Source organism: Parus major, chromosome 2, assembly GCF_001522545.3.
Source record: "Parus major isolate Abel chromosome 2, Parus_major1.1, whole genome shotgun sequence".
In the NCBI taxonomy this organism is placed as follows: Eukaryota; Metazoa; Chordata; class Aves; order Passeriformes; family Paridae; genus Parus; species Parus major.
The window spans coordinates 104,972,468-105,000,195 of NC_031769.1; the positions used below are offsets into that span (position 1 = coordinate 104,972,468).

Below are 27,728 nucleotides of genomic sequence, written 5' to 3' on the forward strand. Positions count from 1 at the left end.
ATTAATCAGGCTTTGTGTCCTCATGGTCCCTGCCCTTCCTCCTGGAAGGCACATTCCCTCAGCAGCAGCATGGTGCTGAGACTTGCTTTCCCCATGGCATGTTGCTTCATGTCACAGAGCCTCGTGTGTTTGACGTAACCTCAGTGGTTCAGCTGTGCCTTGTACTGTGTGGGTGCACTTGGGGTCAGCTGGAAGTTTTCATTTAGCTTTGGAGATGCTTTGGAGATGCTGTGACTCCAGGGGTATCTCTGACCCTGTAAAACTTGAAGGAAGACCCATGAGGGAGTTGCTGCTCTGGCTTCATTGCACTGTGCCTAGGGAGCTCCAACCCTTATATGCCATGTAGCTAGAGGAACAGCATGGCACATTTAGAGTGGCTTATATGTGAAATAGCTGGAATTTTCTTTGCAATTACAGAATTGCTTCAGTTTCTATAGACAGAGTGAGCAAAACAAAAAGCCAGGAGATAAACTTGTGGGGGTGGGAGGAAGTTGCTCTAAGATGAAACCAGCACATGTATTTTAAATCCATCTTATACTCTTTCTGCAGTTGAATTTATTATTCAGGATTATAAAAATTGACAGAAATTTTTCAGAAAGAGTCTGAATTTTCCATTAGGCTTTTGCAGGAACATATGCACCAGCTTTTATAGAGGCCGCATTTCAAAATTGTTTCTTTTGCAAACATAGTGCCTTTGTGATATTTGGTGTTTAATTTCATGTCAAATGGCTCATATGGGAGCTGGAACTTCTCCTGTTCTTCCCCAGAGCTTTTTATAAGTGAGCCACAGATTTAGTTCTTTAACCAAAATGAAAACAAATTAGAGGTGACCACCTGAGGAAAGAGCTCGTGGTTGAGGGAATCTGATGTGAAGAAATGTGAAGGAGAATGGAGTTTTAGAAGAGAAGGGAGAGACAGAACTATTTCTCATTTGTATGGAAACACGACCGTCTTCTGCCAGTCATGGTAGTAGGGTCTTCAAACATAGCCCTGAGCCATCAAGGTCACTGAAACAGAAGCACAGTTTGTTTCCAGCCAATTTCCTGCTTTCTCTTTCCCATCTTTTACTCTGTTAGTAAACCTTCAGCTCAGTGGAACATTTGATCAGTCTGTTGCACAGAAGACAAGCAGTTGTAGAACTTCGAAGTGTGAATGCCTCTTGACTGTTAGTCATTTGGAATTTTTCTTACAGCTGCTTAAGTATTTTTATGCTGCTTATGTATTTAAACAGCTTCTATTTTAAATTAGCAATGCTTTAGGTAATGCAAAGGCAACTTCCTCATTCTGTACCCATAGAATACAAATGTATGACAGTTAGACAGGAGTATAATTAAGAATGTTTCTAAACCAAAATACAATTCCCAACAAAGTTATAATGGAAAAAGGGGATCAGCTTCAATTGTATTCTTAGCTTTTGCTTTCTATTATTTATTCCAGTTACTACAGGAAAATAAAAGTAGCATGTACACTGGAGAAACTACATGAAGCTCAATTCTGGTCCGAATCTATTACAAGAAACAATTTTTGTATTTATTTAATGAGATTGTTAAAGGAATGTACTTGGGCTAAGTTGATTGCATGCTTTTAGATTGTATCTCCCTTTTAAGTAGTGTTAAGATGCAAAATTTCAAGTTTTATATAAATGTGATTTTTAATTGTAATATGAAGACATAGAGAGCATTAATGGAATGCTCCTTTACTAACTATGTATCTGGTTGAGTTTCTTTAAAAGTATGAATTCAACTTATTTATCTGTTGCTTTTCCACAAGAGGGAGGAAATTTTGCTTTTACAGTTAGAAAATTGACTGAAACTGTTCAATCGTAGTTGAGAAGGCAGTTTGGCAATAAATGCTTGATTATGTGGAAGGAAAAGAATATGTTCTCCAAGTAAATAGGCTGTATTTTTTCAAAATAATAGTAAAGCCATATTGAGTGATAAAGCACTGCTGAATGTCTTGCTCATTTTCTTTCCAAGGACTGTCAGTATAATACTGCTGGGGAGAAATGTGAGCACTGTAAAGATGGTTATTTTGGAGATGCCACTCAAGGTTCCTGCCGGGAATGCCCTTGCCCATATACAAACAGGTACGGTAAAAGCTTGTAAGGAGAGACAAAAAGGGGAGGGAAGAAGAAAAAGGGTGGGGGGGAAACAGAGAGAGAGAAACTCCCAAAGTTGAAACTCTGCTACCATAGGAATATAATGACCTTCTTCTCTGTTCTCATATTGAGAACTTGGTGGTCTGTCTCACAGCATGGCCTTTTTTAGTAAGCTGAATGTTCCAATGCTTATTCAGATCCTGAACTTCAGAGGCACACTGCTCATAGCCTTGGGGAGCCCCAGACTGTAGAAGTGGGCTTTTTTTCAAAATCACCAGTACTTTCTTCATAGTGAGAAATACACAATTGAGGTCTTTTTCCTTACTGGGCATATCCAGAATCTTCCTTTTTTACTGGAATGCAAGATATTTAACACCATTACTCTGGCTAGGAGATAAAACAGGGAAACAAGCCTTTTGTAGGAATTCAGAAAAATTATTAAGATGCAAAAATAATATAAAAACATTCAAGGTCTTAAGCACATATTTAGAACTCTGAAGAGTATGGTTGCTTTTCCTGTGAAAATTCTGTTTCAAGTGCAAGCATACTGAGATAAAAAGTGAAAAGTGAACCTTCCTTGGTTCTAGTAAGTTTTCCAGGCTTTTAAAATTGGGCAGTTAATTGCATTTCAAATGCATGGTATGTTTAGCCAGATTGTCATCATTGGTCAGTTCTGAAACATGGTAAATAAAATCAAATTTAAAAAAACCCTCAATCCCTAAGCTATAAATTGCTAAAGGCACTACACAGTATTTGCCAGGTGCATTAGCACACACCACATAACCTTAAGAGATTTACACCATCAGACAATAGACAGGTTTATCATTTATCAGAGAACTCTCTGATAGATCTGGTTTTGACAGCCACTTCTGCAGGTGCTTGCCTGGGGCCGACTGAACATGTTTTTAGTCATCGTTTTCTTTCAGAGTTCTGAAATATCTAGGGAGACCATAAACCTTTGCAGTTTCGTAACTGCAGATTAGGGTGGTGAATATCATTCCTGACATAGGAAATACATCCCACCTGGCATTACTGGAGCTAACAGTTTCCCATCTAGTCACATTCCAGTAATTCTTAGTGCAGACCTCTCTCTTTGATACACAGACTTGCTTTATCCAACTGTTCATAGATTAAAAATGAAAATAACAAACATGTCCCTGCTTCACCTCCTGCCTTCTCCTTTGCAAACATTGAACTTTGAATTGAGACAAATCTGCTTGAAAGAGCAGGGAAAAAAGTTCATTGTGTTAACCAGATCCTTGGGATCCCAAAAATTGTGCACAACTCTACTTTGCCTTCATTAAAAATATGCTAAACAACATTAGTTACATGAAAATATCCTTTAATGTTTTCATCCATTAAAAAGAAATGGAAAGAAAAAAGAGAAGAGAAAGAGAACCATGTACAAATATGAAGAAATGTTGTCTAGAACAGGCTGTTGGTTCTTGCCTACTAAGATAAAATAGCTACCTAGACTTGTTTTATGACATCACTATTAGGGTTTATTTTAGGTATTCCTTTGGGTAGTGAACTATTATACTTAGTCCACAGGGCCAGGAAATTATAAATTTTGAGTCTAAGAAAATTATTTGCACAAAAAAACGTGGAACTTCAAAGAAGTAGTCACAGTAAATTATCTAGAGGCAATTAAATTAGCTGAGAAGTAATTTGCTGATGTAAAAACTTTTTAATCTGAAAATCATTAAACTGAACCTCTAGAGTGTAAAACCTATTTGATCATGTGTTCACAATAATATTTTTGCTTCTTCTCAAAGGTTTGCAACTGGCTGTGTGGCAAATGGTGAAGAAATCCAGTGTCTCTGCAAAAAAGGCTACACTGGAGCTCGCTGTGAACGGTGAGTAACCTTTTTCTCAAGACCAAGAGTTTTGAGAGACACGATAAAAGGAGGGCTGTCTGTATTGGGACTGACACATGTGGACAGATGGACATGCTCCCATGCACAGTATGCACATCCATAAGGAGTAGCTGTTTATATGAACAGCTACTAAAGAGTGGTGCTGTGGTGTAATTCCAGTCACAAACCCAATGCTCCCTGGGGAAATGTAAGCAATTCTCCAGACTACTGACTGCACCATTTTTACTGAAAAGAGGTGTTGGTTTCTTTTACTAAGTACCCTATGCCTTGCCTCATCCTGTACTGTGGTAATAATGACTCCCACTTAATTCACCCCTTTTCAAGTTAAGAACATTTTCCCATTTCCTCCAGTGTACGCAATGGTGCCTCAATAGTCTTATCCAACAGCAACCATGTAACATTTAGCACCATACCCTTCATCCCAAATCATTCTGATGTGCTCCACAGTTGGAGCTTACACACACCAGGCTGAAGCCATCTCTTTTTCTGGAACATTGCAGCAGTTTGGCAGAGTAAGAGAGGAACAGCATGGCAGTTTCAGGCAGGCAGAGGAGCCAATTTCACCGAGTTTCAAATCCAGAGAGAACTGAAGTGTAATGGAGTGGTGTTGTCTGGTTTGGAAATTTGAAGCTAATAAGTCATGATGTTGCTGAAGACAGGACCTGCAGTGGAACATGGTCTTGTCCTTCAAGACTGGTGCCTTTGACCCTGTCTAATCTGTGGGTTATAGATATTTTCTCTTCCAGGTGTCGCTGTACTTCAGCTGCTCATCATGGCCCTTTGATCCTACATTATCACCTTTATAGGTCTTACCACAGAGTGACTTCTAGGAATGTTAGCTATCCAGTCTGAACAATATATTTTACATTTAAAATATGTAGAGATCAGTCACACAGACTGCTTTGCTGGCAGGAGGGGGTATCACACAGCAGAAGGGTGATGATGTCATTCAGTGCTGTTGCTGTTTGAAATCTCAGCTATGCATGCAAGCTACTGATTCCCCTTAGTACATGTTTTCTGGTGGGATCACAGGCCAGAATGGTATGTTTTGCTTGGTCAAGCCTTGTCAAATTCTCTATGTGTGTATGTATTGGTGTGCATTGTTTGTTTTTTTCAGATGAAGTGAATTATTCCTGCAAGAGCACTGTGGGAGTTCTTTTATTTTTAGAAAAAAAATTCTGCAGTGCTCACAAAGATATTTTTAGCATAGTGCAGAGGATATTGTTAACCAAAAATATATTATTTCTGTCTAAGTCAAGACGTGAAATCAAAAGTTCTTGAAAGTTTCTTCAGGAGAATAACTGGGGTTTTATCTCAAGGGAAAGTATATTTCACAAAATTTGCTTCAACTATTTAATAAAAAATGCTTGTATCTGTTTATCTAGCTGTGCTCCTGGATATTTTGGAAATCCACAAAACTATGGAGGCTTCTGTCAGGAATGTAACTGTAATAATAATGGACAGCTGGCTAGCTGTGACCACCTGACTGGAGGTACGTGAGGGCCTGTGAATGGAGCATTGTTCTGAATGGAAGGGAGCATTGTTTTCTCTTTGGGAAGCAAAGCAGGAAGGTACTTGGATAAGCTGAACTGAAGGAAATATCTAGACTTACAAGAAATGTAGATAATTTTTTACAAAATGTAAGATTTCCTAAAACAAAACACAGTAGTAATAGAAGGGCTGTCCTGACTCATCAGGTTAACCCTTCTAAACGGCTTTGTCCTGTATTTCCCTTCATAAATACTGCTGACTTTATTTTGTTTTTGTTTCATGGCAGTGTTTTTAAATATATCATGGTTCCTTTGCTGACAGGGTTAAATTATATCCTGGCAGTCTGTGTTATGGATTTAGGAAACCGAGCATCCTCAATATGCCTTTTTAAAATGTATTTGGCACAGTTCAGTGAAACGTTCAGAGTCTGCATCAGGCACTGCCATCTTAGGTATCCAAGCTGTCTGCATTTACAGTGAAAGTTAGAACCTGAGTCAGGAGGCTCTTTTGTAAATCATGCTGCACTGCTTTTCTAGCTAAAACATCCATGATTTCCCAGAATCAGTCACACGTGTACTTCACTACTAGAAAGCTCTTACAGAATTCCATGGACATATGTTTGCATTATCTATTAGAATTCTGAAGTAAAGGGCCTGATCTTACATTCCTTAGAGTGTCTTTACCTCAATTCACCTCTGTCCTTTGGGATACTTCTCTATATTCAGAAACACACAGGCCACTGATCCTGAAATGTCCTTGATTCTCCCATATTTTCGTTCACCAATAAAATTTCACTTTTCCTTCCCTATAGACAGATTTTATTAGTCATATGCTAGTGAAATTTCCAACTAATAACTCCAAATATTTCTATACTCTTAATTCCTCTGCACTGCTGTTCATCCTGCAGTCTAGAAACTGCAAGGAACCCATTGTCTTTCTTTGGCCACAGAAATTAGGAAAACAGCAAGTGATGTGAACTGCTGTTGGCAGCTGGTGTCATTTTTCAATAGCTTGTTCTCATTTCATATTTCATCATTGAAATAATACATCTCTATTATACCTTGTGTGGAACAGATCCAACCAGATCTAGTTAGATGTTTTATCATTCCTTTCTTTTTTGAAGCAAGAGTTTGCTAGGACAAACTAATCCACAGGGCAATATTCAACAAACCAGTTTGTTTTCCTCCAACTACCCATCCTGATCAGCCTGATCTCTTTCTCTGTATTAGGAATAAACCCCTCTGTGATCATTGGTACAGCATGTTCTAGCAGGTTCCTTTTGCATGATGTTCGGCACTTGGCCAGCACTTCACCACTTCTTGGCTGATGTTGTTGGTGCACAAGCTGTAATAATAGTTTTATTTAATTGGTACTTCACAGTGACAGCTGAAATGTGCCAGCTATTAGCTGAACTACACAATGGCAGAACTGCATGGATATTTGAATCTCAGAGGAATTTCCTTCATTCTCTTAAAAATATATTATGATTTGTCTCCTTTTGGCAGCAGCGATCACTACCAATCCTGTTTAGCTTCCTGATGACTTAATGTGCAAGTGCCAAAGGAAATGGCACAGCTAGACAGTTTGTTCCAGGCTGTTTCATGCTGCTGGTAAAGTTCAGGTCCAATTTTATCACTGTATCCTCTCACAAGTTGCAAGCTGTTGTTGACTCTTGACAGTGGCAGCCTATACTGAGTGCATCCTTTTCCATTAGAGTAAAAGAATCATTAAGGTTGGAAAAGATTTCCAAGATCATCAGGTTCAATTTTTGACCAAGATGCATGGCCTTTTTAATTTTCAAGATGAGATGAGAGCTTAGCAGTGGGACCAGGCCTGTAAAAGGAACTTGGGCATCAAGATGGGGAGATTCCTGTCCTATATGATGGCATTTTTAGGAGCCAGTTCCTCTCCTGCATCCTAGAAGTTGGGATCCTAGGATGTTACTCCACAAGCACCTGGAGACTGTTCAGCTTCTTATAACAGGGTTTGTAGAAACCAAACAAAAGAGTGCATTGGACAGGAAGTCACCTGTGTTGGCTTGTTGGCAAGTCTGAGGATAATGTTTGTTACATACGACATGAGTTCATGATCCAAGCTGCATGCCTTGTCTTAGGTACAGTGCCTCCATCCAGGCACACACTGTAGATTTCTCTCAAGCTTGATTAATGCCTTAATCTTGCAAGCTGTGACAGGCATGAAGGGTGGCCATAAATATTTCTCAGTTCCTTGTGGGTGAGGAATTCTTTGGGGAATCAGAACCTGTGGTTTGAACTTGGATACTAAAGTAGATAAAGGGATTTGAACCTATGTCCTGGGTAAAGTGCTTTAACAATATGATCTTGTCTCCAGTCCTGGTGGTGTTATTCTAGGCAAATTCTAGCAATGCATTTGGCACACTTGGTGTGAGAGGGTCTCCTGCTCCTATCCAGATAGCATCTATTGTGGGATTACAGTAGGTTTCCTTTGAGGGATGGAAAAGGTGTTGCTTTCAGCAAAGCATTAGTGGGAGTTAAATGTTTTGGCATGCTCAAGCCTTATGAACATTTCAGCTCATTCACAGTGGTGGGTATGGATTTATGAAAAGGCAACATCATGTTTTAATAGCTGACAGACATGAAAAGTGAGGGAAAAAATGCAGTAGTATTTCCATAAGAAGACTTTGGTTACTAATGACAATCTTGTGATTTCAGAATGTTTCAATAATGAGCCAAAAGATGTGGATCCCAATGAAGATTGTGACTGTAAGTGATAAAATAGAACTGCACTTGGATTACTTTCAGCTGGCTCTGACTATGTACTGGTGACTCTTTTAAGGGTGACATAGTTTAAAAAGGACTGAGATATCCTGTAATGAATGTTTTAAAAGCAAACATTCAACCAAATACTTGGAAAAATGATTAAAGAAGTGCTTGTCTAGTCAGGTGTAAATGGGACCTCCTTTTTACTTCTGACTTAAGTCACTTTCCTTAATGCTGGAGGCTTTGTTGTTGCCTTTATTCTTCAGGCAGCACCAGGTGACAAGCTTCAAAGATTTTCCACCATTACTAATGCATTCAGTGAAATGTTCTCTGTGCTAAATATCAATGATATGTATTGATTTCCACTGCTGTCTCCAGCCTGTGATAGCTGTGTGATTACACTGCTGAAGGATTTGAGCACAATAGGTGACGAGCTTCAGCTCATCAAGTCTCAGCTGCAAAATGTCCATGCAAGTACCCACACTCTGGAGCAGATGAGAGACCTGGAAACACGCATCAAGGACTTAAAGGTAGGCACACAGAAACAGAAGAGTGGATTTCAGATTAAGTGGATAGGCAATGAGCCCAGGAACATTTGCTATAGTTTTGTCACTTGCAAGAAGAAATACATGGATCCAAATACCAGATGCTGGCAGCACTGAGCTTCACCTGTTAGAAGGTAGATGTGGTTTCCATGTCATGCTCTGAAACAGAATCAGTATCTCTTCTTTTTATAAGGACTGCTCACCTTGGAAGTTAGACCTCTGAGGTGTCCCTCTAGCTGTCTTTTTCAAGCACTTCATGTCTCTGCATTACTGAAAATCTGCAACATTCCACTTGCCATTACCAAAATACATTCTAAAAAACTTTTTTGGTTGGAATGGCAGTTGCTATAATCACAGATAAAAACCTGGAAGTTTTGGGAAGGAATTGTTCAGTTTTCGTATCAGTAATTCTGCTTTTATTTACCCTGGGTAAAAATTTAATCCAGTGGGTTTTGTTTTTTGGTTTTTTGGTTTTTTTTTTTGCTTTTTGTTTGCTGTGCAGTGGGTGATTTATTGGATTTTTTTTCCTTTCTTTTCAGGTCTTACTGAGCAACTACCGTTCTGTTGTTCATAATCAAGGTTCAAAGGCAGATGAGTTGGAGACAGAATTCATTAAACTAGATCGCGATTTAAATGCTCTCCAGGAAAAGGTGAATTATCAAATCAATTTAAAAGTATACATCTCCTGACTATGTATTAGCATGCTTTATCCAGATACTTTTAATCTAATAATTTTTTCCCTTGCTAGGCTGAAATGAACTACAAAGAAGCTGAGAGATTATATAACAATTTTGGTCAAACTCATCAGAAAGGAAAGGATTTAGTTTCACAAATACAAATCGTGGTCAAAAATATACAAGGTAAAAAGTAATTTCTAACTCATGCTTTGTTTTATAATATCTTTTCAGGTTATTTACAATATTCTTAATTACACATAAGAAAACAACTTCATAAATCAGAATTCAGCTGTAGAATTCACTCTTCCTATTAGAAATCTAATATATAATGTTAGTTTAGCACTCTACCTTCCCTATGAAGTGAAAAGGGACAGAGAAGCTCCACTACAGAGACATTTTAAGCAAAAAATTTGACTATCCTGACTCAAGTCTAACTATCCTAACTCAAGTCAACTGCTCTGGGTTGTTATCATGGGTTCTTTAAAGCTAGAAGCTTAAAATTACTGCTGTGAACTTGGTCATTTGGGACAAATTTTAAGGCCGGTGCCATCTCACTGTCTCTGGTTGTGTGTCATGGGATACTTTACATCTTAATAGAATTAATGCAAAATGGATGTGCTTCATTAAGGAAAAAAAAAGCATGAATTTGTTAATGAAGCCGATCCATCTCAGAAAATATGTCGTCCCCGTCATTTGAGCATTTTAAATAGGCTTAAGCACATCCTGGTTTTAACTTTGGCAGTGCTTTTTTCCAGCACTCTTGGAACAGATAGCAGGTACAAATGCAGAGGGTAACAACCTGCCCCTGGGAGATGCCTCTGAAGAACTGGCCGAAGCTCAGCGCATGATGACAGAGATGCGGAACCGCAACTTCGGCCAGCTTCAAGCTGAGGCAGAGAAGGAGCAAAGAGAAGCTCAGCAGTGTAAGTGCTTGTTCTCTCAGCTTCTGACTTTCTAGAAAGATCAGTCTTAAATCTGAACAATTATTGATTGGGTTGGAGTAGAGGGAGCAGCCTTTTGCAGTGTATACCTGAGATTTGTAGTTGTTGTTAGTCAACAGGAAAGTGGTTGTTCTGGAGGGGATTTAAAGGCATTTTTAGTGTGGTATGGGAGAAAATGGGTTGAGTTGGGGAAGAAACCTAGTAGATCCTTCTTTTGCAACTAGATCAATCTCAGTAAAATAAAGATGTAGCCAATCCTAATACACCTATGCAATGCTTCTGTGTATTGTAAGAGATAGGCAATGGTACATAGAGTTATTTTGGAGGAATTGCATGTTTAATTTAACAACATGTTTTCAGAAGCTGCTAGAGTAGTCCAAGGGCTAGGTCATACAAGGATGAGGAAGTTCAGGAGTTCTAGTTGCTCTAGCTGTATTCTCTGTCATGTTCTCTGCAAGTGTTTGACTGGGACATTCAGAAACTTGATTCCAGACACTGGAGACATCGAGAAAAGTTGTAGCCTTATCTCCTAACCAAGGGTATAGTGGAAAAATGTGAAAGCCCATATGAGTGACATTTGAGTGAGCCCATATGGAGTTAATTTCCATCAACCTTGAACATTGATACCTACCTCTGTGTGACCCTTCTGTATCTTATTTTGTGGGCAGTGAAATGGGCATGCTTAAGAGCGTGATTGACATCTTTTGTGTTCCTGTATTCTTTGAAATTAAATGTGCTCATATCTCTCCTTTGATAACTAGCACAGTTGTGGATGTCTACATTGTAGATGAAATTGTTGATGAAATGATGTTATTTCCATATAAAAAAGAAAATTTGTGTTTTCAGATCAGTCTCGTCCTTACTTAATTAAGAGAACATTTATGTGTGCACTGTGTCTGCAGTAACAAACTAGTGAGCAGATTTGATCCAGCGAGATGCTGAATAGTATCTTTGCTATAGTAGCACTGAAATTAGCATTGCAGTAGATGCTCATTTCACACAAGTACAGCTTTATAAACCTAAATGTCAAGCCCTTTTTAATGAAGTTTGTTCATTCCCTTCTTCTCTGAATAAAACATTTCTTTCTGGTCCTGATACTGCAGTGCTGGCACGTGTTAAGAATGAACTACAAAAGTACCAGCAAGAAAATCGTGGGCTTATTAAAGTTGTGAGGGATGCACTGAATGAATATGAATCCAAAATCACTGACCTCCGTGAAGCTCTGAATGATGCAGCAGGACAAATCAAGCAGGCTGAAGGCTTAAACAGAGACAACACAGTTCTGTTAGAAGACATTAAGGTAACATTTGGTTTTGGGAGAAAAAAATTAAACCTCAGAAGATAAGAAGTGGTTTTGGTTGCTGCTTTTGACCTCACAAAGCCAAGCAGTGCTAATTCTTTAGACTTTCTTCAGGGTTTCTTTCCATATTCTGATGTGTCTATGGACAGGTATAAATGTAGTGTACTGCTGCTTATGGCCTCTTTGTGTGACCAGAACAGTGTGACCAGGACATAACCCTGATGAGAGCAGGGAAGGAGAGTTTCTTCCCAGCACTTCTTTCCAGCTGCTACTAGTGCTTTTGTTTCCTTTGCTAGACCAGATTTCTGGTGCTGATATACTTTTCCTAGTACTTTAGTAAGTTCTTCAAAGTATTTAGCTGTAACAGCCATGAAAGATGGGAGTGAAAATGTTTGCAATAGTGTTAAATTTTTTGGGATTAATGTTCTACAGAACAGCTTCTGAGGTCTCATCAGGACAAGGAACAGCTGTTATTACTGAACAGTGTTTGAGTTTTAGTGCTGGTAAAATAGTACAAGGAATAAGTATGTACTGCAGGACACATTTTCTTAATTGTGATCTTGCTGAAATGTATCACTGGTTTAGCACACTCATGTCCATATTTAAGAAAAAAAATGTGACTGTACCTTTGGTAAATACTACTGCCAGCTAGATTAGGTTTGGGTTTGTTGTTTTGTTCTGTTTAATTTTTTAAATTTTGGTTTCATATGGCTTTTCCTGACCCTTAACTCAATCACATGTTGTTCAACTTCTCATTTTTCCTCAGAAACGGATTGCAAACGCAAACGTGCAACAGAATGGTGTCTTGAATATTCTGAGCTCGGCCCGATCTTCCCTGACACAAGCTAAGAGTGCACTTGGATTGTTGCAAGAGAGCAAAGAGGTAAAGTTTACCACCTTAAGAGAGGGCTAAGACCCCCAATAGCTTGTTGGAGATGAGGGTTATCTGTCATTGAGCCAGTCAAGAAAGAGTCTCACAGCCCATCCTGGATGCAAAAGGAGTCTGCCTGCCTGCACAGGTTTCTGTAAGAAAACCTTGTTGAGGGTTCTGATGTGTCTGAGGAAGACACTGAGCTGTAGATAATCAGGTTTGGGAGAACATCTGTGAGAAGTATCAATTGTGCTATTTTTGTATTTTGTTTTGGTTGATTGCTTTTAGCCACTGTTAGGCAAGATACTAGGCTAGAAGGGTCTTTGCTCTGACTCAGCTTTTATGTAATGGGTCTGGAAGCATAATGTGTTGGCTGCTAGTTGTTTCCAGTAACCTGCAGAGTAAGTTGGAAGGGAATGTTTTCCCCTTTGGTCTCCTCAGGTGCAAGGTATGTGTAACACTGCAGTAGACATGGACAAAATGAAACATGTACAAATACAAATAAAATTAGATCTTTTTAAAACTGTAGGAATATGAAAGCCTGGCTGCTCAGCTGGATGGAGCAAGGAAGGATATGAATGAAAAAGTGGCAAATCTCTCATCAGCAAGCAAAGAACCACTGGTGGTGAGGGCCGAAGAACACGCCAAATCTTTGCAAGATTTGGCAAAACAACTGGAAGAGTATGTTGCCATTCCTGTAAATGAGTAATTTATGTACAGAACATCTGTGGTTGTAATGGTCTGTAATTTCACTTGCTTTTATAACCTTTTGCAAAGCTAGAGAGAAATTAAGTTGGTGGTCACTTTCTGCTTCTTCGTGATGTATGGAAATTTTCTTTTTCTCCAGAAAACAGACCTTCCTGTATTTTCCCTGATTTTTTCCCCCCAGGAGTGTGAACTCACATAATACTATTTTATACTACTGTACTAACACTTCATTAACATCTTACTAGCAAGGGAAAATCCTCATGTACGGAGTGGGAAGATGTTTAGCATAATTTTTGTAGAGTTATTTCAGGTACTCGTACTCAGGGATGCTTTTATGATATTAAAGAAGTGAGGCAAATAATTGGAATAAATGCTGTCTTGGCAGCCTTCAGACATGCCTGCTAAGCACTATGGAGGAAAAGACCTCCTCTAGTTTTCTCATCTTTCAAAGAATCTTCTAGGAAGGCAAAAATACTATAAAACTTGATAGAAATCAAGTGTTTCTCTCTCCATTATTTGTACTTTGCATTGAAATTATGAGAGGGGTTTTGGAGGCCTTCTGGGATACATCAGAACAGAATGAAAAAAAGAGTGAAATCCAGATTTATTTTTCCCTGTGCAAATTTTTCGTATTTGGTCATTGCACCAACTAGAAAGTCTCAGAAAGTTAAATTCCAAATACCTAACGTGGCTAGAAAATTCTTGGGTAAAAAAACCCTTTTTTTTTTTTTCCTGGGTTTTCAGTGTGATTTTTTTCGCTTAAGAAGGCACTCACAAATTCAAGGCAGCTAATACTAGACAGTTGTATAGTTCACAGGGAGTGGGTAGAAGAGATTTTATGTCTGTTGTTTCTGATTCCAGAGGTGCTGTGCTGGTTCTTGGGGAAAAAACAAAAGGTCTTGTAGTTAGTTGCTCAATGATCTCACATGTACAGTTCTCTGAATTCCTTTTAACTGAATTGTATTTGGAGGGCTGTGATTGAGGTGCCTTATTATTGACCATATGCTTTGGTGAATTCTCGCTGTCTTAATTATTTGAAGGCTGCTTTGGAGTCTCACAGCTGTGCTTTTCCACACACCTGAACTTATCCTGTCTTCTAAAGAGTCTTTCCATGTTGGTCTATCTCCAAATTTTATATTTTTGTAGAATGAATTTACAGATTTAATTGAAAAACATTTTCTCTATTGGCGTTACTTAGAAAATAGAGTTCAGATCTGTTCGGAATCTGTCTCACAGCCTTGGCAGAAGGCTGCATTTTTCCCTGTTTCCCACAGAATAAAGAACAGTGCCAGGAAGGATGAGTTGGTGGGCTGTGCTGTGGAAGCTTCTACTGCCTATGACAATATTATTAGTGCCATCAAAGCAGCAGAGGAGGCAGCCAACCAAGCTGGGAAAGCAGCTGACTCAGCTTTATCTGTAAGTATTAGTTATTGGCTGAATGATGGTAAATGTGTTACAACTGGAGTTTTATTTTCTTGAACTATCTCCGAGGCCCCAAAATCAAGCACCTGTGGGTCTTGGCATGCTTTATTTTTCTGCAGCCTTTTATATGAGTTGCTGTTCTGTACACTGATTAATTAGTCTTGGCTCAGCACTAACCAGGCCAATTGCTGCCTTTCTGATTGGAGTGCCCAATCAGAATACTGACTGCTTTCAGTGCAAAATAAAGAGATCTTACAAGGCAAGCCTGATAATCACTGCAGGTGATCTCAGGTATTATCTTTTACTCTGCACTACTAATAACCCAGAAGCTCTTCAGTGGAGACATAACATCCAACAGCTATATGCTAGTAATTTCCTCCTAATGCCCTAAAATCTATCTGAAGCTTACTAAAGACCAAGGTTGTAGTGTGCTTAAATTAACCTTGGTAGTTGTTGCTAAAAATGATGTTCTTCAGATGAGATGTCTGCCTTTGTAGAGTTGGGGGGGGGGGTCTTTAAACGGATTAGGCTTTCTCTTTTTCTCTTTAAATTTTAATGTAAATATCAAGTGATCTTACAGTACCATGCTTCTATTATCAGACTGTGAAGAGAGAAGACCTATCAGGAAAAGCTGCAAGGTTAAAAACTGAGAGCAGTACACTCATGGATCAAGCACAGGAGACTAAAAGGACATTGCAAGGTACTAAGAAAGAAGGTGGTACTAGAAATGTTGACACACTGTGAGAAGCTTTCTTTGAACCACAAATTTTCACATCTCAGTCAGGCTCTTCAGTACTTGTTCAACAAAAAAAAAGATAGTTCCATTACAGTGGGATTTTTTGTGATGGTTATTTCCCATGGCAAAAAGGCAAGAAAATAGATTTCCTGCTTCTGCTATGCTATACACCTTTGCAGTCCTCCTGTCCAGCAAATCCTTTGCCTTGTACCTGTTTTACAGTGGGCTCTATGCTCAGTGGCAGCATGAGCTGTGTAAGAATGTAGACAAGTTCTGCAACACCATCTGTCCAAAAGAAGAATTATATTTTTCCTTAAAATTCTCATGGGGCTTTCACTGTTTTGCAGCTATTGGTTCAAACCTCGATGACCTAAAGCAAAGACTTGATGTCGCTGATGGAAAGACAGATGCACTGAAAATTGATCTTGTCACTGCTCAAAACAATCTCAATGGGATAAACAGAGGTTTGTTACTTAGCAAACAATTCTGGCCTGCCCCTTTCATCTGTTACTATAAGAATCTCTGTGTTCATTTCTGTTTGTTTCAGGTGACATTGACAGTATCATCACCAGTGCAAGGAACATGGCAGAAAATGCCAACTCTGTCACCAACAGTGTGTTGGGTGAACTGGTCCCAATTGAAGCCGAAGTGGAAAGAATTAAGAGTAACTATGGAAGCACACAGAGTGCCGGCTTCAATAAAGCATTGATGGAGGCAAACAATTCAGGTATTGCAGGTGTTGTGTGGGACCTGCCAAATCACTGTAGGGTGAACATGGCCAGTTTTGCAGCAGAAGCTTTAATCATTCAAAAGTTAGGCACCTACCCTAAGCTAGTATTCTGAACTTCTTTTGTGGCCAGTAGAAAGGGACAGGCACTTCAGAAAGTGACTCAGGCCATTCTGTGGTGTGTATTAAAAGCTAGTGCCATGACTGGTTGCTGAAGATTTAGAGACCAGTGACTAATGGGGGATCTCAGGGGTCAATACTGGGTATGATCTTCTTCAGCATCCTTATTAATGATCTGGATGATCAGGCAGAGTGTGCCTCAGCATGTCTGCTCCTCACACTAAACTGGAATACATCAGAGGGTTGTGCTGACATCCAGACAAACCTCAACAGGCTGTGGAAATAAACTGCCAGGAACCTCATGAAGTCCAGCAAGGAGAAGTCCTACACCTGAAGAGAAATAAACCCACATACCAGTATAAGCTGAGCGGGTGGCCAAGCTGGAAAAAACTGTAGAAAAGGATCTGGGGATCTTGGTGGGTGCAAAGTTGAAGATGAACCAGCAATGTGCCCTTGGGGCAAAAGGTTGAAGCACAGGAGATTCCTTCTGAACATGTTATTGAACAATTATTTTACTGTGAGGGTGACTGAGTACTGGCACAAGTTGTCCAGGGAAGTTTTGTGGTCTCCATCCTTGGGAATATTCAGAAGCCTGCCTAGACACAGTTCTGGGCAGTGGGCATAGCTGGCCCTGCTTGAACACAGAGGTTGGACATTGTGACCTCCAGAGCTTCCTTCCAAACTCAGCTACTCTGTGATTATGTGACTTTTCTACTACATTGGCTAGAGAACAGCCCTAGACAATTAGGCTACATGTCTGTTAGCTGAAATTAGGTGAAAAGGATTGCATAGAGCCTGTGCTGAATACAAAATAAGGGACAATCACATTCCCAAACAACTTCATTTTACGTTTTCAGCAGCTTTGTCTGATAAAGTCAAATAAGAGCAAAACATTTTAAATAATACAAATACAAGAGCTAGTCCTGTATGGTATTGCAGGGTTTTAAGTCATCCCTGCAATTACAAAACTGGTTTATAAGTCACATTTAGGAAAACAAAAGGTGTGGATTTCATTTTATTTGCCTTTGGCATCATAGGGTTAAAGTCTGAAAATATTTTCAGAGTGGGTTTTTTGTTTTGGTTTTGGCTTTTTGCAGTCACAGATGAAAAATTGTTTCCTATTATAATGAAAGTTGAAATTCTCATAATATTTTCCTTTCTCAGAAATAAACCTGGCCAGATACTGTAAGACTCCCTCCTAAATGGTGCTGATTAGCAACCTTGACACAAGAATATAATTCATGCCCTACTCAGGCCAGCCTGTCTACTCCATTATTCACTCTCTGATAGAGGCAGTAGGAGATGCTACAAGCCTGAGTCCTATTTGCTGTCCTTTATCCTCATTCTCCCCTAGCATCCACAGCTACTGGGTAATAATGTCAGAGAACCTGTTCTATTTAATACTTTTTTCTGGACCTTTACCTAAAACATTTTTGGTAGTGCTGATTCTGACTGCTTCTGCAAATTCCTTTGTACTCCTACTGCAAATTTCAGGAGTACAATAACCTCTGTATAAACTGTTCCTTTTAATGAGAGTTTCCTAATATTGTAGGACCAGTCAAAAATGTTTTGTCATAACCCTGTCCACTGCTTTTCCAATAATCGTGTAGTGATACCATATTTTTGCATCTTGTTTTCCTCCTCCTTTTTAATATCAATGATTTACTTTCTTTCATTGCAGTAAAAAATTTGACAAACCAACTTCCAGATCTGTTCAGCAAGATCAAGAGTATCAACCAGCAGCTGATGCCAATAAGCAACATCTCTGAGAACATAGATCGCATAAGAGAGCTGATTCAGCAGGCAAGAGATGCTGCAAATAAGGTCTGTCCTGAGCATTGCAATCATGCTTGACCTCAGTGGTTTGGATACACAACAGTACTCTTGCTCCTGTTTCTAAATCATTTTATTTAAATGTGTGTGAAAGACCATATATAAATTTAATTGAACAGCACTACCCAGCAACTGAAGTAACTGTAGTGATGGGAAGCATAATAATTCATACATAAAAATGCCAGGAGGCAGTAGCATCCTGCTGCATCTTTCTCCCATTAGTTTTTATTTCCCCAGGCATCTCTGTAATGCTGATCTGTACAGCAGCCTCTTGCCTTCCATGTACAATGGGGTGGCTTTGGTGGCTGGGACAGAGTTGGCTCTGCTGCTTTGAGACAGGGCTCTCCACCCATGCGTGGTTAATTGAAAGCTGACACTGCCAAATACACATACGCAGCTGCAAGTTGTGCAGCCCTGTGCTCTGGTTACTCCAGCTGCTCCAAGATCTTAGAAATTGGCTACTGGAACCTTAATAAACTGCCCTTTCTCATTTAAGCAACTGCTGTAGTTGCTGAAGCTATAGTGGATCTCAGGCACTAAGAAGCTTCCCTGAGATCATCACAAATAGCCTAGAGTTACAGTGAATAAGAAGAATCAGTGATCATGGTGTATTTAGCTGTGTTAGGATGTGTCTTTATAATATCAGAGGTGCATTGTAATTCCCAACAGACAGTCAAGTCCAGCTGAGTGAAGCACCAGCATGTGTTTGTAGACATCTAAATAATTCACGGACTTGCTCTTCAGAGCTGCAGGGCACATCCTTCCCTGTCCGTTTATTGAAGGTAACAGTAAGGGTTGATTAATTGATGTCTGGAACAAAAAAGTGCTGTGTTAAGTGTTGACAATGCAGACTCTACTGCATTATCCAGTCTGTTTCCTAATTATTTTGTTTGGTAGGATCCAGGAGTTCAAATCTGTGGTAATTAATGGCTGAAACATGACTAGGATGTGTAATGGGTTACTTTGTAATTAAACAGACCAGTGAAACAGGAGTAGTAGCAATAGTTAATTGTAAAGCGCTGGACTTTGGTTTTCTTAACAGGTTGCTATTCCTATGAGGTTCAATGGCAGCTCTGGTGTAGAGGTTCGACCTCCAAGCAACCTTGAAGATCTAAAGGGCTATACTTCACTTTCCTTATTTATCCAAAGACCTCGGCAAACATCAGAAACTCACCAGAGGGCAAATAGGTTTGTCCTGTACCTGGGTAATAAAGATGTAGGTATATTTTGATATTTAATCTCATTTTTAGAACAGACATCATGTTTTGAGAAAAGGATGGGAAGTGATCTGTTCTGACTGAAGTCTGTAGCTATTGTTGGCCTATTTCTTTAAAATGGCCTTTAAGTGGTGGAAGAAGTGTTTTGTTCATTCCTTCCCTAGCAAAGTAACTAACAAGTGGCTGAGCCTTGTCCTTTGATGCTTTGCTCTTTTGCTCCTTTGGAAGTTACTTCTCCATCATGGATACCATCACACATTCTTATCAGACCCATCAGTTTCTGCACCAGTCAGCACAAACATAGCCCAGCTCCTGCCTCAGAGCTTTGACTCTTTTCACAATATGTCACTGAGTTTCTCTGTTGGTTTAAAATAAAAGTGATCATTTCAGTTTTAAAATTCAGCCCCTCAGCTCTTAATTTTTTGTCTTCTGAATATGCAGAATAATGCAGGCCTGCTTGTGCATTCAGGTTTGCTCAATTATCATCAAACATTTTAAAAATTCCTGCATGTGGTTTCTAGTCTTGTTATTTGACAGCAGCTGTATCTGTAGTGATCCTTGTGCCTACACAGAAAGGTGTTTAGAGGTACTTGTTCTACACTGGATTTCATCTTTTTCTCCTCTGAATAACTAGCCAGGACATTTATTGGAAGAATTTTAATGGTTGCTTTTGAACACAGTATCTTAAATAAATAAAATGTGATTTTTTGGGGGAAAATGACTGCTCCCAGTCACCTCAGTAGGAACCATTGTCCTTCATTGATTGTTCTTCTGAACATCTTATTTATGTCACAGATGTTGAGTCTAATTCTTTAGGTGTCACGTTTTCATAGCTTTAGCTGGGAGATGTTACAAATGAGAAAAATATTTTAGATACTGTTGTTACAAAAACAAAAATCCATACATGACTTCTTAGTTAATTTATAACTATATGCATTGAATCAGTGCAACATACAGGATTACAATTTTTTCTTCCCAGAACTGATAAACTTAATTCTCATCATTAGGTGGGTGGATTTCTTATGACTCATGCACAGCATGATGATGTCTCTGAGGAGGTGCTGCTGTATTGTACCTTCATTACAATTAATCATTTATTAATTATTATTTGCTTTGCTATTTTTAGGCTTCCAAGGACTACATTGGTATGGCTGTGAAAGATGGTTACCTTACTTGTGTCTATAACCTGGGAGGTGGTGATGGGGAAGTGAGAGTGCAGTCATTGGTGACTCAAAGCAACACTGAGGAATCTGTTATGGATCAAATTACATTTGAAAGGTATAAGACCCACAGGGTACACCAATCTTCTTGAAAAACTGTTAAAAACATCTTTTATTACTGTGATGTCAAATTCTGCCTGTCCATTTTGTTTTAGGATTTACCAGTATGCAAAGCTGAAGTACATCAAAGCAGCAACATCAATTTCTCCAGATTATGAAAGCCCTAGGAGTACAAGCAGCGGAGACAGTGACATGCTCCTCAATCTTGATCCCAGCAGTGTCGTCTTTTATGTTGGAGGATACCCACCAGATTTTAGGGTACAGAGTTTCTTAGTGTTTTAAAGAGATTTTATGTTAATCATACCATTGTTCTTACAAGTAAAGATTGGAGGTAGCAGTCTTTCAAAAGCATGTGTAAAAGTTTATCTATATCAGTAGGAATAGATTACATGCAAGGAGATTCTACTTCCAGCAAAATCTGCCTGACCTGTGGCATTCTAGATTCAAAGAGGGAGAGCATGATGATGTTTCACTTGCCTGGGAAAGCATTAAACCTGTCTAGCCCTGCTGAATTCCAAATCCACGTGACTCCACTTCAAATTGTGCTGCAGTACACCTAGGGTTGTATCAGACGGTTTGGATATTATATACAAGCATGTAGTATATTTTTTTACATATCTGGAATGTCGTATTGTGTATCATAATATTTGCAGTAAGGCTTAGCAGTTAGATAGCAATGTAAAAATTTGTTATCTAATGTTGATAAAATGGTTTTAATGACACTGTTTTGCAGCCTCCACGAAATCTCAACTATCCTCGTTATGAAGGCTGCATTGAATTAAACAGCCTAAATGAGCATATTATCAGCCTTTACAACTTCAAGAGGACTTTTAATCTCAACACCACTGAAGTGCAACCCTGCAGAAGGTCTGATATGAACACAGGAGTGTTTCACAGTTCTGTGATTTTTTTTGTTATGAATTCTTGTCTGTTCAAATCCAGAAGTATAACCACTGTAGCTAAATTGGCGTTTTTTTCTAACTTGGTCATTATTACATTTCTTAGAGAAAATCCTTGGTTGTGACGTGATTCATGTCCATGGCCATCTCAATCTGTTTAAATTTAAGTGTTGTAAAATTCAGACACAATTTGTAGACTAATGTGTTCATCTACTTTAGAAAGTAAATATTACATTAAGTTCAAAAAAGTCAGTCATTGATGATTTCCTCCCTAAAGACCATTTGGGAATCTGGTAGAAACCAGTGGAAGGTTTTCTCTGTCCTTGGCTTAAATCAGAATTTGGCCCCATACCAAATGCTTTAACTTAAGCTTTTTAAAAATTATAATGGAGTAAGTCCACATGGTAGAATATGTCCTATGTTCACACCTGTGACATTGAATTATTACAGGTATAAAGAGGAGACTGATCAAAGCTATTTTGAGGGCACTGGTTATGCCAGTGTCACAGCAAGAGAAAGAAGTGCCGAACGAGTACGATATGAGCAGACAATTGAGACAACTGCAGATGAAGGCATCGTGTTTTTTGCAGCAAATGGGGTAATGTGTGGAATACTTCTCTTTGTTTTGTAGTGGAAGAACATCTTAAAAATCTTGCTTATTAAGGAACATGTTAGATATAGTAATAACTGTAAGGAAATGTCTTAAAAGTGTTGTTTTCATCTATGTGGAAAACGAGTAGATTCTGCAGTATGTTTAATGCCATATGGTTTAGTCTTAGGTAGTTGTGCAAGAAACAGTGAGTTGGTCTTATGGGTCCCTTCCAGCTTGAGATATTCAGTGATTCAGTGGTTGTCAAATACTCACTTTGTCAAGGCTGAGTAAAAAAACATTCCAAGAAGCTCCTTCATTAGGCCATGAAGAGAATTCACATCTGGGGGCAGGAAAGGAGGAATGTAATTGGAATCAGACCAATGTTGGAATATTGAAATCCTCTAAAATTGGAAATCCACTCTTCCCAAATCTAGATATGTGTGGAAACAGAGTAAGAAAGAATATAGGAAGTGATATGATGACTTATGCCTATATAAAGATGCTCGAAACCATAATGCTGCTACTTATCTAGTAATCTTGTAGGCATATTTGCAATCACTGGGACATATTCTAGATAATTTTTCAATGCTGTAAAAAGTCAGTAGACATTTGAAATGACACAAAGTCTTTTAGAGATTTGGAGAATATCTGGAGCTGATACCAGATCTGTTTATAGCAGATTAAAGTAATTATGATGGATTAGTATAATTTTTAGGCCTTGTGTTGTCCTTTCCCTGAAAAGCTTTCTTAAAGCAACTAGATAGCTTCATTAAAATTATTCATATGACAGTGAAATATACATCTGAAATTGTGGCAGTTTAATTGTGTTGGTGTTTTGTTTTGTGTTTTTGGTTTTTTTTATTGCAGGATCAGTTCATCAGTGTGCTCATTAAAAATGGTCATACAGTTTTTAGATACAAACTTAACTCTGAACCTCCAAAAGAAATAGAAGCCAAAGAAACTGTAAATGATGGAACATACCAACAAGTATGTAATTTTAAAGAATCAAGGGATCATTATTCGTAAAAATACATATTAACTGAAGCTCTCCTGTTGTAAAGTTTACTGGAGTTTTGTGTGAGGAAATCAAGTCACTGGGGACTAGTTTGGAGATGTGAAAATTAATCTTTCTCTTGTCCTGCTTTAATGCGAATAGTTCAGTTTTAACAGTGAAACCACTAAAGGAAAGAATTTTGTCAGAGCAATGCTTTATATAAGGATAGCTGTGTACATTGCAATTATTTGCATTCAGTTCACGTTTCCACCACCTAAGGGTTTATTTCTTCAGGGTGGGCTGATCTTTATAGAGATTACTCTTCTGCAGTCTTTGTTGTTTCTTGTCTCCTTAGCTTCAGTCCAGCTCTTTTGTAGCACTACCAGAGTAAAATCATAAAGGCATTGTTAAAAACCTTTGATTTCCTTGTTGGTTAGTTCTCCCTTTTCCCCTTAATACATTTCCAACCAAATACTGTAAGCTGCAGGTTATGCTGTAAGGAATCTTTATACTCTACTGCATCAAGTAACCTTCAGCCTGACTGACTTAGTTTTTGTATCAGGCAGCAGTTTCTGAATCTTCAGCTGCAAAGACAAGACAATATCTGAATCTTAGGTGAGGTCTGTTCTTAGGGCTATCTTTCAGGTGAAAATAACACCTCACCTTGTATTTGGATAGTTGAACATTTTCCTTGCTTTGACTAAATGCCCAAAGTTTGCAAAGTATCTTTGAACCACTGCAGTTACCCTTGATTTAAGTCACAAGTAAACAAGAGGAGGGGGAAAAAAACATCACCTTGTCCTGCTCTGTGAGGGTACTTTTAATCAGGTGAATTATTTTTGTTTCTGACAAGTGAAGTGGTTCTCATTATTTTTGTATTTCAGATTAATTTGGTGCTTGACCGAAGAAAGAAAGTTGTGTATGTCAGTCCTGCTATTAGAGCCAACATACACGTCTTCAATTTCACTGAGTACTACCTAGGTGGAGTTCCATCTTTTCTACGGGAACGGTGAGTAACTATAAAATGACAGTAATATATAGACTTTCTAGGGAAACTCCATCAAAACTCTTTCTTTACACAATTTCTCTCATGCTCTGTATTGACTAATGTAAAACATAAAAAAACAAGTGTATAATACATTATCATAATCCATGATTTTTGGCTAATGGTGAGATTTTTGCTGGAGCTCATGCTAAAGATTGGGTTTGATCAGCATGAGTATGTGTACACAAGAGAGATTGCTCTCATTCTCCTTTTCTATTTCTTATATTGTCAGCATTTATATGTTACTACAGCAGTGTGTGCTTTGAAATGCCAGGCTACTGAACTCTTTTTCCTTCCCCTCCCTGAAACCAGCTTTAATATATCCACACCTCCATTCCGGGGCTGCATGAAGAATGTGAAAAACCCAAGCACTGCATCTGTTGTTTTTGATAAGACTTTTGGTGTCAGCAAGAAATGTCTAGATGACTGGAAGGTAACTAGTAAATTTCCTCAAAAACTTCTGCTGGCGTTCACAGATTCTGGTTTGTCTGTAAATCCTGGACCACTATGTTTTGCTGAAGTCAAAAATTATGTGATAGCAAAAACATGTGATAGCAGTAAAAAAACCTGGATTGGGTTTGAAGATGTAGAAATAAGAGACACCAGCCCTATTGTGATAGCTTGTTACAGCACATAGTCCACTGTAATTTAATACTGGTTACAATTAAGTATTCACATTTACCATGTAAGCTTGTTGGCTTCCAGTTGCTGTTATTGGTTAGGCTGGAATACTTAATACTTACTCTGTATCTTCTCTCTTGCCAAGGTGTTTATGCTTCCTAATTTAATGACCTCTCAGCCTTTTGTCTTAAATGATCTTAACAGACTTCCATCAAAGTCATCTAAGACTCCACTCATCTGATTGTTTTGTAAATTTTTTCTGTGCATCCTTGAGTTTTGCCATGTTCTTTTTAACATGGGACAGCATGACATTTTAGTGGTGACTTAACTAGTACTGCATGGAGAGATGAAAATTTCTGCTTCTATTTACTGCTGCTTGCATGGTGCATGATCTCATTTGCCCTTTTTACTACAACATTGCACTGAAAGTTTGCACTTCATTTCTTTTACTTTTGGCATCTAAACCTTTCACAGAGCAATTTCTTCACAGACTATCTTTGCAGAGGATCTAATCTTCATTCTCTGTATCTGTAAAACTTCTCATGTACTAAAAGGTGTCCCATGACTCACAGTTTCAGTTATGTAGCTCATCTGCACAGCTTCATATTTATGAACTATTCCTCCAGCTACTCAGTTTTGTGTCCCCAAATGTGAAAACTTTCAAAGCCACAGTAGCTAGAGATGAGCAGCTCATTACTCTCAGCAAGCCTCCTCTCTCTTTTTAGAGTTTCTCAGACCATAATTAATGCTGGTGAAGCCAACTCTGACAGTCTGTTCTGTACTGAAATAATGGTTTTGAGGTTTGCCTCATGCTTGGTTTTGACTGGAGCTGATCACAATTATGTTGAGTGGGGCAGCTGTTGTCTCATATTGTCATTCCTTCTGATTAAAAGGAAAATTACTGAAATCATTATTTTCTCTCTTTCAGCTTGTGAGATCTGCAGCTTTCTCCAAGGACGGAACACTGAGCCTGAGTGCAGCAGATTTCCCATTTCCCAAGGATTTCCAAGTTGGCTTTGGCTTTCAGACCACAGCTTCAACCGGAACACTCCTAAATTACAATATAAGGGTATGAAACACATTCAACTTAGCATATGTGATGGGTTTTATCTCTGAATCAGTCATTTCACTTTGTGTCATAAGTCTCATGTAGGTTCCTGTATTTTAAGGTAAGAAATGCCTTCTTTGAGTGTGGCGTCTTGCATGTCATAGGCCAGAGGAATGCAGTCTGGCAATTTCTTCACATGGCCAGCAAGTAGTTTGATGAGTAACTGAGCTTTGAACTTCTGCAGAGTAGCTCTCACACCATCCCAGCAAGAAAACTGTTGCTTAATTGGCTGGAAATTTTCTCAAGGATAAATGGCATTCTTCCCACACAGAAATGTTACCATGTCCAAACAGGCAGAGGAAAGGGATTGGTTCTGGCTATGATCCCTCAGAAATCAGGGAAGTTTAAATAGAACCCCATTCTGGCTGGCTGGAGAAGCTAAGTGAGTGCACACCAGGCATTTGAGAAGTGGAGAACTGAGTCCTCTGCTTTTTGTAAAAATAAACAAGTGTTTTAAGTAAATGTCTGCTATTCAGAGTGCAGAGGTATTTTGAAATGGAAGCTATGCTCATCATGCAGAACTTTTTACACATCTGGTACTAGATGACTGAGAAATGCAGTTCTAGTGTAAGAAAATTTGTTGCCTACTGGTGCCCACTAAGAACTTATTAATGGCAGTAGCAAGAACTAAAGGCTCTTTCATTTATTTACCTGATCATTTTGTGGGGTTCTTCTGTAGCCTGATGTTCTTTCCATCTTTCTGAGTCCTGGCTCTGTAACTGCAAAGATACGAGATAAGGAAATTAAACTGGAAAAGAAATATGAAGATGGGTCAATGCATTATGTGACAGTAATAAAAGCAGACAACAGGTGAGTACAGTTCTTCATCTAGTTCTTATATATTGTGGTTGGAGAAAGGAAATCCAAATTTTGTGTGACTAATTAGCTATAAATGGCTTAAAATGGTCTCTTCTAGCAGAGGATACCTAAATAATGAAGGGAAAAGAGATTTTTGTTCTATGAATGTGCATGCTGGTACCTGTGATGTTTCAGCTGTACCCTACTATGCATTTCTTTTATAGGTTGTGTGAGTTTTGACTGCTTGTCTAGCTGGAGTTTTGGAGTCTTTGGAGCTCTTCCCCTTCCCATAACCTTTATGTGTGTCCCTATAACACAGGTGGTTAAAGGTCCAGGGAAGAAGCAAATGCTGTGTCTGTTTTTTCAAAAATGATCTGTTATGCAGATATTAGAAATTAGTAGAGACAATTTACTGAAAAGGTACTAAATCATACTGATTGCTGTGGAATGCATGAAATTACCTAAGTGTTAGTTGAAGTGGAAAGTTTTGAATGGTTGGCTGTAACTTTGGGTGATTATAACTTACTACAGTCTGCTTCAGTTTGACACAAATAATTAAATCTTTCCCATAGTTGACAATGAGAGGTTTTCATGGATTTCAATTGCACCAGGATTTCACTGTAAGACTGAAGTATGAACTTCAACTCTTGCTCATTATCTAATACGGAAAAGCAGAGCAATTTCTCAGCAGTCAATAAGCACATACTGAAGAAGTCCCAGAAGTAAGCTAATGAAGCTCTAGCATAATCACAATGTAACAAGGAAGCACATCTGGAAAAGAGTTCTTTTATATGTATCTATATAATTTAGTTTCCTAACTCTTTCTTTATATTTGATGCTTATTTTCATTCACTTTTTTTCAGAGTACATCTGATGGTTGATGATGAGTCAAAAGCAGTTGACTCTCCCAGTTCATCAAACTCACAGGAATCAAACAGACCTATAAAACTTGGTGGAGATAATTTTGAAGGTTGCATTTCAAACGTCTTTATTAAAAGGTATTTGGCCTAGAAAGAATTATGTTTCATGCATTTTGGCGTGTTCTCCTTCTTCAATTATATTAAAATTACATTTTGCTAAAATGCTTTTC

General features: G+C 38.6%; 1 protein-coding gene across 1 annotated transcript in view; it reads left to right on the plus strand.

Annotated features, from left to right (window-relative positions):
• Nucleotides 1-27,728, plus strand: part of LAMA3 (laminin subunit alpha 3) — a 111,507-nt gene that overhangs the window by 73,699 nt on the left and 10,080 nt on the right. Inside the window, exons 42-68 of the mRNA XM_015652537.2 lie at nt 1,977-2,086; nt 3,874-3,954; nt 5,361-5,467; nt 8,157-8,207; nt 8,583-8,734; nt 9,289-9,399; nt 9,498-9,609; nt 10,182-10,349; nt 11,471-11,667; nt 12,434-12,550; nt 13,068-13,219; nt 14,521-14,662; nt 15,269-15,368; nt 15,752-15,868; nt 15,952-16,131; nt 17,933-18,075; nt 19,127-19,300; nt 20,428-20,579; nt 20,677-20,839; nt 21,315-21,448; nt 21,931-22,078; nt 22,940-23,059; nt 23,951-24,075; nt 24,424-24,544; nt 25,661-25,801; nt 26,520-26,650; nt 27,502-27,636. Coding sequence (XP_015508023.1) covers nt 1,977-2,086; nt 3,874-3,954; nt 5,361-5,467; nt 8,157-8,207; nt 8,583-8,734; nt 9,289-9,399; nt 9,498-9,609; nt 10,182-10,349; nt 11,471-11,667; nt 12,434-12,550; nt 13,068-13,219; nt 14,521-14,662; nt 15,269-15,368; nt 15,752-15,868; nt 15,952-16,131; nt 17,933-18,075; nt 19,127-19,300; nt 20,428-20,579; nt 20,677-20,839; nt 21,315-21,448; nt 21,931-22,078; nt 22,940-23,059; nt 23,951-24,075; nt 24,424-24,544; nt 25,661-25,801; nt 26,520-26,650; nt 27,502-27,636 — 3,584 coding nt within the window. The remainder of the gene's footprint in view (nt 1-1,976; nt 2,087-3,873; nt 3,955-5,360; nt 5,468-8,156; nt 8,208-8,582; nt 8,735-9,288; nt 9,400-9,497; nt 9,610-10,181; nt 10,350-11,470; nt 11,668-12,433; nt 12,551-13,067; nt 13,220-14,520; nt 14,663-15,268; nt 15,369-15,751; nt 15,869-15,951; nt 16,132-17,932; nt 18,076-19,126; nt 19,301-20,427; nt 20,580-20,676; nt 20,840-21,314; nt 21,449-21,930; nt 22,079-22,939; nt 23,060-23,950; nt 24,076-24,423; nt 24,545-25,660; nt 25,802-26,519; nt 26,651-27,501; nt 27,637-27,728) is intronic.